Source organism: Argiope bruennichi, chromosome 4 (genome assembly GCF_947563725.1).
Source record: "Argiope bruennichi chromosome 4, qqArgBrue1.1, whole genome shotgun sequence".
Taxonomy (NCBI): domain Eukaryota; kingdom Metazoa; phylum Arthropoda; class Arachnida; order Araneae; family Araneidae; genus Argiope; species Argiope bruennichi.
Window position 1 is genome coordinate 68,208,939 of NC_079154.1, and position 14,300 is coordinate 68,223,238.

The 14,300-nt window shown below is 26.0% G+C and overlaps 1 protein-coding gene across 5 annotated transcripts in view; it reads right to left on the reverse strand.

Moving 5' to 3' along the window:
• Nucleotides 1–412: 412 nt before the first annotated feature.
• LOC129965485 (cystathionine beta-synthase-like) overlaps nt 413–14,300 on the reverse strand; it is a 41,602-nt gene continuing 27,714 nt past the window's right edge. For 2 of the 5 annotated variants that reach the window (XM_056079396.1, XM_056079395.1), the window contains exons 9-13: nt 13,842–14,025; nt 12,136–12,270; nt 6,199–6,307; nt 5,008–5,092; nt 413–2,241 (exon numbers count right to left, since the gene is read on the reverse strand). In XM_056079396.1, the coding sequence (XP_055935371.1) occupies nt 2,093–2,241; nt 5,008–5,092; nt 6,199–6,307; nt 12,136–12,270; nt 13,842–14,025 (662 nt within the window). In that variant the 3' untranslated portion in view covers nt 413–2,092. The remainder of the gene's footprint in view (nt 2,242–5,007; nt 5,093–6,198; nt 6,308–12,135; nt 12,271–13,841; nt 14,026–14,300) is intronic. The other 3 variants (XM_056079400.1, XM_056079399.1, XM_056079398.1) reach the window with 3 other exon arrangements.

Consider the following 14,300-nt stretch of genomic DNA (forward strand, 5'->3'; position numbering starts at 1 on the left):
TCAAGATGAATATTAAGAATAAAGGAAAACATTTTTTTTTTTAAAGTATACCAGTAACATTTCCATTGTTTCTTAAATAACAAATTGGAACAGTACATTTCATTAATATACATGCAACTAAAAATATCTAAAAAATATTTTATCCAATCAATATTCAAATATAGCTTAGGTTACAAATGGAATGTACAGTATTTTTTTTTTAAATTTTAAATACGCACTTAAATTAAAGATATTTATATCTTAATATAAAATAATTTTTAAAAATTGTAAGACAAAGGTTAATCAAAACACAATTAAATTGAATACTATTATAGAAATGAGAAGATTTTCCAGCTAAAAATTACTAATTACAAAAAGAAATGAAATATTTAGATATAATTATAATATCTTTCTATTGAATTTTGAAGCAAAAATAAGGAATGTTCCTATACTATAAGAATTCGAAAAAGATTATTGCATTTCATTGTTAAGATTTTGAAATATGTGTTCATATAAATTAATTCAAGTTATTACATTTCATATACTTAAAAGGGGAATGAAAAAAACATATTTAATAAAGTTAAATAATTTCGGTTTATTGAAATTAAGAAAAATTGTAAAGAGATAAATATATAGCAGAGGAAAAGTAAATTTGTTAAATAATCAAATACGGAAATTCCGTAGATTAACAATACTTCAGTATTAACACAAAAGTTGTTTCATTAAATTCATCTATTTTATCTTTTAAACATTTAATAACTATACTACTTGCAGGCATTGTAATATGAGATATAAGATTTTTTTTTCTGTTGTATCACAGGCAATGACAATATAAATAATTTTATAAAAACCAACTTATAGGAAATGCTTAAGAGTACTTAATATATCTAGGAGATAAATATTTTAACATATTATATAGCAGAGTCAACTTAATAAGGGAAATTTTTAAAATTTCATAGAAGGTTCACATTTTTAAGGCAAAGATTTATAACAATATTATCAAGAAACATATATAGTATCAGAAGCATATGAAGTTTTAAACAATGTTAAATTTTAATATATCACAGAATATATTATTACTTTTAAATAATTCTCGAATATATGAAACAAAAAAGCTTTTTGAACTTAGCCTCATAACTTTAAATACCTACTCTAATTATTTAATGAATTACACAAATATACTCACTAAATAAAATAGATTTGATACTTTTTAAAATTTAACATCTTAAATTCAGTAAAGATTACAATAATTCCAATTCACTCAATTTAATTGAAATCAATTATAAACATATAAAAAATCTATAAAATTCTTAGCCAACATCAAACTGATAGTAATTTTTTTAATCAAATGATCTGTGCATTAAAATAGCAGAAAATAACATGATTAATTACTTATAAAACACAAATAAGAAATTGGCAATAAAAAAAATACCTTGAAATATTTGAAGAAAAAAAGCAGTGAAATTCAATACATTCAACTTACACTTTAAATAAATAACTCTTAACTCTTTAATAAACTCTTAAATGTGGAACTAATACTTAAAATTTATATGAAATACAATTATAATAAATGACCTCATTATTTATAATTAATAATTGAATCTATGCATTGAATATTAAAATCTAGTCCAGAATTTAATAAATTTTAATGTGTATTAAAATCAGCAATGAAGCATCTAAACCTCTAAAAAAAACTTGAGTTTAAACTTTAAAATATCAGCTTAGAATAAATGCAAAAAATGATATGCTGAAAAAATATCTACCAAAATATAATACAAATGTCCTCAGAAATTCTTTACCATCAGATTAAGGAATAAATAATCACAGTCACATAATGCATGGTGCTAGCAACATAATATACACCAAGTTAACTACAGATGAACACTATACAATATACACAACTTTTCAAATTTCATTCTTTTTCACAAACTGGCTTAACATTTACATTCAACAGACTGTACACTTATTGCAACTTGGAATATATACATCACACATTTATTAGAATTTTACCAATGGATTTCAATGAGCAATTCTAAAAAAGATTATAATTTTTAGTGAAAACAAAAAAGTTTACAGGAAAATTGTTAAACTTTTCAGCACAATCAAAGCAGACTTAGGATGACATTTCTGCATTCTTCCCATTTGTTGCAGAAGGCGATGATGACCGATGTTCATCTTCATTCGTTATGAAATTAATGAGATCTATTCGAGTCACCACACCAATCACAATTTGTTTTGTCTCCATACTTTCTTTATCTGTAACTAAAATAAATAGGTCATTAATAAACAGTTTGTTTTTAAAACAAATCCAAAAAAGTACACTTGCAGTCTAAATATACAAAAATTCAAAGTTTTCATCACTGAAAATACTAAAACATAAGCAAATGACTTTTCACCACTAACTTATTATTTTCATTATTTATCAATTTTGTTTTTCTTTTGGTGCTCTATATACTTTATTTCAGAGTATATTTTAATGTAGTATTTTTTTAAATGCTATAGAAATAAAAAGCTAATACCAAACCTACCAATATTTCATTGACTTATTTGTACTGTCGAATAACCGGATTTATATGAAACTTCATTTTTTCAATTTATAGTAGATAACATTTTAATATATCAAATCTAAAATCAATAACATTACAATAATAAATCAGCCAAATTATATTTTATCCATCTCAATGAAAATTCAACAGATAAATAAAAAATTCCAATGCTGATGACCTTTTTTTTCATGTAGACAATATATCTAAAATATGCATTTCATCTGAATATATTTCATATTTTGATCAGACTTTTTGTAGCCTTATCTTGTCACAATATCTCACATGTAATTTCATCATAGAGCCAAGTTGAGAACTTCATATCACACTTAAACTTTTACAATATCATATTTTTAGTATTTTATTGGAACCTTTGTAATAATATCACACTCTGCATATTCTATTGGAACCTTTGTAATAATATCACATTTTGCATATTTTATTGGACCTGGTTCTTGCCTGAAAATGTTTTGAGAGGTTACTCTCTTAAGTTGAATAGTTCCTTTCAAACAAAATCACCAATTGAACATACTTTTAATATCTCTACATTTTATTTTTATAGTAGAAAAACATCTGCCATTTTTCCCACGCTAACTGTATACTCCCAAAAGTTCCTTCTCATTAACAGTATTTTCAGATATGATTTTTTTTTTCATTTCACTGGTAGAAAATTCACTACCTCCTTCAATTTCTAAAACCTTCACATTTATGTACATTATTTCTATTGAGATTTTTTAAAAATCTGAAGATCAGATTTAATTAATAATTTTAATATTTATTTTAGAAGACAACAAATATAATGAAGTAATAGTTATATATGGATTATCTTGTCATGCACAAATCGCACTTGTAACTTGAAATTTTAATTTGTAGTTATTGTTACTAGAATCCAGTGGACAGTCTTAGACAAAACATGTGGCAAATTGATATAATCAATGAAAAGTAAGTTCTAATGTGAATATTTTTAGCTAATAAACTAAGAAATTAATTAATTAATGTACTAAGAAAATTTCAAGAACTTTTATTAAAAATAGAAAAAATTTAAAAGATCAAAATTATTACCATTCCATGTTTTAATTGAAACTGTTGTGAAGAAAGAAACCTGTGAATGCTTTTTAACTTACTATATTACTATTATACTTAATTAGTGGAAGTATCTACTCTAAAGTTATAATTTTACTTTCATACAATTTATGAAACCTACAAAAATTGACTAGTGTATTAGGCAATACATTTATGTAAAAAAATTCAGCAGTTGGGCAATTTCCTCATTCATTCCACTTTAGTCAGCTGTTAAAATTATGTTTTTTAAAAACAATTTTCAATCACAGCTTCGATAATAGCTTTGATAGCCATTCCTAAAGTATTTTATAAGATGTATATTATTTACAGTTCAAAAAGTATCGCGTTTTTGTTTATGTTTATTACACTCACTTGAAGAATCATGACTTAGTGCCTTTGGAATAATTAATTTTCCTGAAGCAGTTCTAGGAAGTCTAGCAGAAATATTCTCGGAAATCTCTTCACCTGCCAATTTTCATTCATATTCAGCAATTAGGGTTAAAAAAATTAGCTTAATGGATTAGTTCTTATCAGAAATGAAATCTAAATCTTCAGATGAAGAATACAAAACTGAAAAATAAAACGTCTTATCTTCAATTGATTTAAAAATTCTGTAGTTACTATTCTATAAATATTTATTCTATTAATATATACTGCCTCACATTTTTGATTTTCATACATACTTTTGCTATAGAAAGTTAACCATCTGTAAACATCAATGTGCTACAATGCATTAATCAAAGTTAACTTCAACAAAAACTGACATTTTATTACTTTTGCTTTCATCATCACAGATTTGTAGGAAATTAAGGTGATCAACAGTAATTAATCTGTATATATTTAAAAAATTTTTACCAAAAAAAAGAAAATAAAAAAATTAATCTTTAATTTTAGAAACTATGCTGGAATTTTTTCTTCTCTCTATTCAGAAAATAAATTAAGAGATTAGCCCCTTTCATATATTCATTTTGAATAGGTTTTTAATTTAAATTTACCTCTTGAAAAATAATTTCACTCGGTACTATTCAATAGCAAAAGCCTATACTAAAAGTTTTATTTTAAGTTAAAATTTTATAGTTAAAGTCTTAACTAAAATTCTTTCAGTTAAAATTTTAGAAATAATTCGTTAAAAAAACTTGATATAAGTTCCAGAATGGCACAAATACAAGATTCCATCCAATATTATATTGGTTCATATGAATCTAAATCGCATGAAGTGAGATTAGAAGCAACATACACTTATTAATACTATCAAAAAACATTATATCAAGTAACTCAATAAAATTGTCAGTCAATAAACCAATATTTTCCAATAGTCAAGCTGAAACATTAAAATTAAGATATTCTCGACGTAATGGCCAGTTTTTAAAAAAATTCTTAAAAGCTAACATAGGAATCCTACACAGAACAAAAAAATACATACACTGTCTCTGATTATGAACAACTAATGCAAAGTGGCCAGTATCCAAAATAGTTGATAATCGGCCTAGAGTTGTATCCAGAGTTATCTATAAAAATAAACAATCATAATTTAGAAGTTATAAAAATATGAAAGCCATATATCTTTAGTGATAGAAGAAATATATCAATACAAACAGTAACAATTAGTTCTACTTCAAAAATAAAACTAACATACAGATTTAGTACTTAAAAAAGCAACAAAATCCAATTATAACTTAAAATGTAGAATGTTTAATAAGTTGATAAATCACTTGTCAATTTTCACCTTTCAAGTTTTTATTGAAACTTCTACTAGATGTTTATGCCTTTCATTGCATTCTTTGAATATGTTAAAGCATATTTACCATTTTCCCTTATTGTATATCAAATAGACAACATACAGATACTATAATTATAAGAAAAAGTATACTTTTAAGAATTTTCACATTTTATAAAATTCCACTTTTTAGATGAAAAAAATGAACTAGGAGTGTATAAAATTTTATGTTATCTTTATGGGATAATTTTATATCTATCAATGGCAAAATCTACCAAGAAGAGATACCTTTAATGCATTCAATTTTATTTGAAAATTTTAGGCTTTGTATCTAGAAACTTTTTGTACATTTTTTTTTTATTGCCACACAGATTTAAAAAAATTGTTTAAACGTATTTATTTGTGTACAAGTCATAATGCCTAACACTACAACCGATTTTTTAAAAATATTACAAAAAATCTGAGAATACTGAGAAATTAAATGAATAGTAAATTTAATTTAAATATGATATAAAGGTAAGGTTCCTACAAATAAAATTTTGTAAAAATTTAACCATAGAAACATTATAATTCTAAATTAAACTAGAATGAGTTGTCTGCGGAAATTTTTTTGGAAAACTTTGCATGTTTTAGTACCATTGGCCAATACACATCATTTCATTAAGTGATTGTGTAACCTAATTACATTCACTTAGATAAAATTATTCTACTGACAGGCTTAAGCATAAGTTATATATATTAAAAAAAAATCTAGGTAAAGAACACTTCTGCATTTTTCACAAAATATTCTTGTATGTGGCAACAAAGCAAAGTACATTTCATTAAAAATAAAAAATGCCATATCAAATCCAAATAAAAATAGCTAAAAACAATTTTAATTATAAAAAGTAAACTTACTTTATGAAAAGTTGTGTATAATACTTCAGAAACAACAGCGGTTGAAACTACTTTGCCAGCCATTATTTTAGCCATTAAATTTCCAAGGGTAATGACACCAAGAATTTCGCTAAAGACAAATATGTAGGGAAAATTGAAGTAACTGTAGTTAAGATTTGCAATTTTCAGGTATATTATATAAACATTAACAAAAAATTCTCATTTTATATATATAATGCTTCTACTCAAAAGAAAACTGAATTTGAGAATCCATATAATTTTTAGTTTAAACTGTAACTAAATTTATATAAAAATGCATTTATACAAAAAAAACTCAAAATTTTATCCTAACAATTTTTGTTTCACTTTTGTGTGTGTGTGGGGGGGGGTTAAATTTATAATCTTTTCCAATTTAGAAGTATTAGCATTAAAAAGAAAAAAATAGTAATTGGACAGGAAATGAATTTCTATAACACAAAAAATATAAATAGAAAACTGAATAATTACGTTTTCTTCAAGATGATGTCTTCCAAGGTTTAATTTATCTTTATATATTACTTCTTGGCATAAGATAAAAGATTAAATACTTTAAATACATTAAGTGGTACATGGCATTTTTTCCCTACAACTATATTAAATATTTACATCTCATGGTTCAGAAAGTACGTAAAGAACAACATTATAAACTTGAGTATTAGAATTATTTTAGAAGTATGTATATGAAGTGGCAAATAATTAAATGGTCTTATGAATTATTGAACGTGTAAATAAACGTTTCCTCCCTCAAACAAATTTCCTTGATTTCAAACAAATGAAGAGTCAAATATTTTTGAATTCAAAAATCATATTGAAAGCCAAGTTAAACAAATAAATCAAAAGGAAAAAAAAAACATGAAAAATTCATTTTCAGACAAAATTAAGATGTGAATTTTCATTTTCTATTAATAATTTTCATGTTCCTATCATCTAAGATAGAAAGTTTGAAATTTTAATGTCTTACCATTTACCTAGTTTAAAAAAAACCTTTTTAATAGGGTGTATAGTGAGAAATTGGTGCAAAAATTAAGTAATTTTAAGCACCTTGGTGTAAAAAAAAAAAAAAAAAAAAAAAAAAAATCCCAGCGAAATTTTTATTTCACTGGGAGATGAAATTCCTCCTGCACTAACTCACTAGATTTAGCAATTTTATTTAGAGTCTTATAAAGCTAAGAACTAAAACATTTTAAAAATGCTGCCATCATTAGATAGATAAAACTGCCATGAAACTAATATTAGTATGAAACCATGTTTTAAATTAGTCTTTAGGTCATGTTTAATATAAAAAATAGCAGCATTCACAAATGGCCAGAAATTAAAAAAAAAATTGTTTTATCTATTCTTATTTCTGAAGTTTAGTAAAGGGCCTTTTTAGGTGTTTAATGTTCCAAAAATTTGAAAAAAAAAATTTAGCAAAAATTTTTACTTAAAAAAAATACAGAAAATGTCATTATATATTTTATTAGGAAATTAAAATGATTTCACAATTTATAGTTTCAAATTCATGAAAAAAAATCATTTCAATAGTTAGAAGTAAAATTAAAGTAAGAAATGTCAGTTAATGCCTTATTTTAAAAAGTACTTTTGAGACAGTATATCGTATAAAGTCTGAGATAGTATATTGCATTGCCTTAGAATTTAATGATACTCAAATAAAGAATCAAATTCAATGACCTAATTTATAGTTTTAAATTTTAAGTAAAGCAAAGGAAGCATTTTTTATTGCAACATTATAACATTTCATATGACTCAATTCAATTAAGCAATTATATTGCTTTGAATTTCTTTACAACAGAAGTCCTTATTTCAAATCGTGTTCTAAAAGTTACTAAAAATAATATATTAAAACCAATTTGATACAATTGAAGAGACCATTTTAAATGTTTGAAATATGGTAAAAATACTTTTTGTGCTATAATACATTTTGATGGTATAATAGAAACAATTATATAAAAAAAAGAATTTTAACCCTCTCGATTCCAGCGGGGCGGTTTGAGAATTTACCCTATAACATCCACGTGGGTCGGTTTGGGGCGGCTGCTAGCCATTTTAGGGGAGATGGGTATTAAAAGCGGTTACTCTATTGAACACTCCAGGAGGTCCTCGTTATCTTCGACAATCGCAGCTTTTTCACAGTAGTTTCCCCTGTGCCTTAAGGCGGCAGGGGTTGAGGAGGAATTCATTAAATAGGTTGTTGGCGTATATTTTGTATTTTGAAAGGGTTTTAGTTTCTATTTTCACGTGTTGTTAGCTCAAAATTGGAAAGATTTTATGGCCATTTATAAAAGAAATTTTCCACTGAAGTTCTCTGGTAACGATGAATGATATATAAGGATACCGAAACATTGTTTATTTTTCGGACAAGCATCAGAAGCCCTTTTCAGTAGTAAGACTATTGTAATGATATAAAGACAAACCATTGCATTGTCAATGCGGCCTATTCACATCGCAGTTTTCTCACAAAATGGGTAGCGACACTTGTTACTATGAAAGGAAGTCGTTTTACACTCCAAGCATCTTATTCTTTCATCAAAGGACTGTCGGAAATTCTGAGGCCGTGTACAAACTACCGCTTTTAAAATAGAATTAAAGACAAAAAAAAAAAAAAAAGATTGGGAGGATTCTTTATCGCCCTCTTCAAAGAGTGAGATAAGTTATATAAATACTGACTTCCTTTTTAGAATGCCATTCTGAAAATTTCTCTTCAGTTGTGAATTTCTACTCTTTATTTTATGTACTGTGAATCGGGTGTTTGGATTATCATAGTAATTTTTCTATTAAAACGCTTATTATTTCTTCATTATGAGTAAAAGAAATCGTGAACACACTGAAGAAGAAATTAAAGCAATTTTACTTGATTCTGATGAAAGTGACAGTGATCTATCAGCGAAGATGATGGTTGACCAAAAAATAATACTATAGCTGATCTCTCGTTTATTCTAAGCAAAGAAGCAGGAGATGAAACTAACGAGGTCAGATGAACGAGAGAGATAGAGATGAGGAGTCAAAAAATGTTATATAATCTACATATCAAAAATTTGCAAATGATTCCCTCATGTGTAAATTTAATATGAAACTTTCGTTCAAAAATGTATCTTGTCTTAACAATACTAAAGAAAACTTCACATAACATTTTAAAATCAGAAATTCACCTTGAAAAATTCAACATGACAGTTCATACTAAAAAAGTAATATTTATGATTAATGTAATTTTAAATGTGTTAAATCTTCATATTTAGTTTATGAAGAATGTAATGTTTTAGCAAAATGTTCAGGCTGAAAACTGAAGGAATGTATTTTTGAAATATATTTCGCTGAGTAATTTTCCCCCCGAATTTTATTTCATAAATTTTTGTATTTCAGTATTAAATGAAGTTTTAAAAATATGTTATCTCATCTATCGAAACAATTCGATAGATGAGATATATAACATTTGACGTAATATATTCCCTTGGTTAGAAAAAAATTTTAATAGTTATATTTTAAAAGATTAGTAAAAATGAGTGGCAAAATAAAGATATTTTTGGAATTTATATTTACTTTACATTCTTTTTTGATTATTTAATGTAAAAGCAAGAATGCGTAAGGTTTTGGAAAAAAAAAATGTGAAAACTTCTTTAAAAATTTAATTAAAGTTCTAAAATTTTTCTCTTAGTATCACTATTGAAAATGCAAAATAATATTTTATATTTAAAAATTCAATAAATATAATCGTTTATACTAAAAAAATGCTAGAGACAATTAAAAAAAAATCTTAGCTGAGTGTTGAAAGAACATATTTTCGAAACATCTTTCAAAAAGAGCAATAACATTTTTTTTATCCGACTGTTTTTATTTCGGTATTAAATGAAGATTTAAAACATTATCTTGTTTATCACTGAAAAGCATTGACATCTATACTATGTAAAAAAAATGTAGTAATTGCATTGATATATGTATAATGTATGTTTTACATTAATATGTAAAATTTTTTTACATGGTAATATATTATTTAATTTTGGCAACAAAAAAATGTAAAAGCCTATTGAGAATTAAATGAAACATAAAGATGTTTTTGAAATTGCTAGTAAAGCCAGTTTTTATTTAAATGGTTTGGAAGCCTAACATGAAACTTACCAAAAAAAAAAAAAAAACTATTTTCTAAATTATAGAATAAATTTTAAATTTTTTGTAAAACAAAAATACCCCACAAAGATGATGAGCAAAACACTTCACACTAAAAAATATAAATACATTAGAATAAAACTCTTAAGCCCATGGAAAATGAATCTTGTTGTCGAAAACCACAAGGCAATTATTCAAGGTAGAGCGTCGACAGTTTTATTACTTCAGAGTGCGGGGGGGGTAACTGCCCCTCAGCTAGGAAGAGTCCATGTCTTTCAGAGACACGCTGAGAAAGTCTGGATGTTAAAGGGAGTGCCACTTGAAAAGTGCTTGGATGTTAAAGAGTTAAGCTTCTAATTCAAATTTTGAAAAAATCCATTGTTTGTGGGCCTCTAATATCCACAAAGCAAATTTCTGCCAAATTTCATGTTCCTCACTTCAATGGTCTGTACTGCCCATTGCTCTGACAAGCAGGACAAACCTTTATATGTACACAGTAATTCTGATGAGAAAAACAGTTTTATAAGAGATGCAAAAAGAAAATTTTTTTTCAAAATAATAGAATCCTAATCTTGTAGAATAAAAGTTTGAACATTTTTTTCATCCTTACACTTTTTTTAAGTGACAGATCCAGAAGGATTTGTATAAACATTAAAATTTAGCAAGACTGGTCCGATGAATAATTTTTTAAATGAATGGGGATAATAAAAAAACCGAAAGAAACCGAGAGTAATGAAAATTTATGGCCTTAAGTTAAAATTTAATTGTACTGGATACTACACAATGAACTAACATAATTACACACTGCAATGAATTACAATTCAGTAGAGTACAGTGAAATTCTTTTAACAGATTTTTTAAGAGATTACTACAAAACGACATATTACTGAAACAATGATCGAATATTAACAGCCTAAAGAGGCTTCACTATGTTTTTTAGAATATGTTCTCATTCAATATATCTCTTTGGAATACCAAATTCACCCAGCTGTATTCTTATTTTTGGTTTTCCGGACTAATTTGAGTATTTTTCTTTAACATATAAAAATATTAAATGCATTTATCAATAATAGCTAAAACAAATTTTTCACTCATCTTTAAATTTCACTGGAATGCTTATCAAGTCACAACAAATGTGACATAGTATGTATTTTGTGCAGCATCTTCGGGATAACCTTTCCGATATTTCAACAAACACTAATGCACATTGAAGAAAGTGGGAGTGGTGGAAAAAGTCATTAAGAGTTATCTTAATACAACTGGATCTATTTTATCCTGAATCTTTTTTCCAAATTTTTCCCCTTTTTTTTTTATATAGATACACCTAGTAAACAAATCTCTATGAACACAATTTCGATATGTAATATATAATGTATGGGGTAACAAAAAAAGTTTTCTATGGTTTTTTCTCAAATTTAAGCACTTTTCATGATGTTATGCATCCCATTTAACCCATACTCAATTTCTACCTAACAGAACTATAAGAAGGATTAAAATACCAAGGGTTTTGTTGTTGCTGTCATTTTTTATCACAGAAATTATAATACTTAGCAATTTAAAGTATCAGAGATATTTAACTACATTCTGATAACGCATAACAACCAATTAATAAATTTGTGCTCTCTGCTGTTTTATATTTTTACTTATTGGACACAAGAACATAAAATTGATCTCTAAGCTATAATATTTTTCAGTGTATTAATTTACTTAATTACAGTAAGGACTCTTCCCATATCATTTTTTTTACTTTAAAAAAAATATAAAAAAATCTTGTGTGAAATCTGAGAAGACTTGGATCTATAAAACTTGAATACTCACCCTGTATCATCCACTACAGGAAGTTGATCAAAAGCTTCCTTGTGCATGATATCTATGGCATCCTGGCAGGACATATGAGGCAAGATAGTTATAGGAGCAGCAAGATTTAATGAATTTACTTTCAAATTCCACCACCTGAATACACAAGAGAACATTGAGAAAAGAAAAAAAGCAACTTAGTATATATTACATGTGTAATAATTTTAAACTACCATCTAATAATTATTTTAATATAGTTTAAAAATTTTCTAATCACCAACTCTGGTTTCACTGTAAATTTAACTCCTGAACTGCACTGGCTATTTATTTTCCCATGGAATCAAAACATCATATTGACATTTTTTTCTATAACTATCAGCACAGAATATTGCCTTGTATTCTTTTCCCCCTTACTTTCTACATTCTTATGCAGTTTGCTACACTGATCTTGCCATGCCAAGGGCAAAAAGATTTGGAAAAAAAATAATTAGATTTCTTTATTATCACCTGTGTGGTGTAAAAAACTTTGTATGTTTGTTCCACTGACTGATCATGTCCAGCAATTATCAGTTTGCTATTCACTTGATTATTTGATCCAACTTCATAAAGCTTAAAATTGTTTTCAAAGTTTGCAACAAACAGTTAAATCCGCTATGTTAAATGTTACTATGATCAGTCTCATCCTACTCCTGTTATTTTCCAGATGGTTCATAGAAATATATTGACATCAAGATAAGGTGTGTAAGCAATTTGTCTATGATTCAAAAGTAAAATATTTGCTACTTTTTACAAAATGTTTGTTTAAATCCACATTTTTTTTTAATAAGTAGTGCATTTTTTAAAAAAGTCTACAAACATTTAAAATCATAAAAATTTTCAGTCATGCACAAAATAAGAAATAGTTCATCAACTATCACAATAAAGTGAAAACAACAAATTATTCCAGTATCTTAACATATTGTGTCATGCATTAATTTAACTCATTTTACTTGACACATTTTTAAAAATATTCAAATTTATGCAATATACCGATTTAAAATTGACATTTCAAAATATAAATTAACTTAAAAAAAAATTGAAGACATCTTATGTTGAAAAACGATAAATTATTTAAATTCATCTTATTTTATTTACATAATATTTTTATATTTGAAATCGGATACAAGATGCATTTTAAATTTTAGAGTTACTTTTTATAGTTAAAAAGAATTTTTACAATGTTGGTAAACTAAATTCAAATTCATATGTTTTTAATAATAACTGCTTTAAAAATTTCCATAAATAAGTATCTGCCATTGTTACTGGGAAGTGTTGCCGGTTAAAATATCTTTAAAATGTTTGTTAATTTACAAAATATGTTCTAATGAAAAAATGTTATTCTGAATATCTCTAAAAATATTAACACCAAATTAAAGTTTTAAGCCAGATAAGTTATAAGCATCGTTAGAACATAGAAAACTATTCATAAAAATCATCAGCTACATCTTTTCAGGCATTTGGGGACCTAATTTATTCTAATCTGAGATTAAGTGGGAAAAAATTTTGTGCTTACATAATATTAGAATTGAATTTATTGACTCAACATTTTGATTCTAATAAAAAAAAAAAATAACCCATGAAACTCAGAAGTTGCAGTGAAGTTAGAACTCAAGGGATTGCAAACATTGCCAATTTAAAATTATTCTATATGCATATAAGTTTCAGTTTCACAGAAAACATCTTCTTACCAGTGCTTAGCAACCATTTCAGAATCAATGTCACTGAAATCTTTCTCAGTCATCCAATTATCTGTGAGAAATTTTGTCATATAATTACGAACTCCATCAGGAAGAATAACTACACATCTTTGGCCTTCTTTTAAGTCTTTAGCAGCTTTTATTGCTGCGGTGAGTGCACTCCCACTACTTCCACCTGCAAATATTGGTCAATTACAATAAAAATATTCATAAATATAATAAGCAATATGATTATGAAACTTTCTATTTTTTCACAGCAAACATTTTAAGACAAGTAAGCACTGACCTCATTCGCTTGATAATGCATTCAAATTTTAATGCTAAGAAGAGAGGCGCAGTCAATAACTAAATTCATAACTGAATAAAATTTTATTATTAAAATACTAGAAAGTAAACAAAAAATTAGAGCTTTTAAAAATGGTTTCCATGCTTATGGAATTAATTCATTAA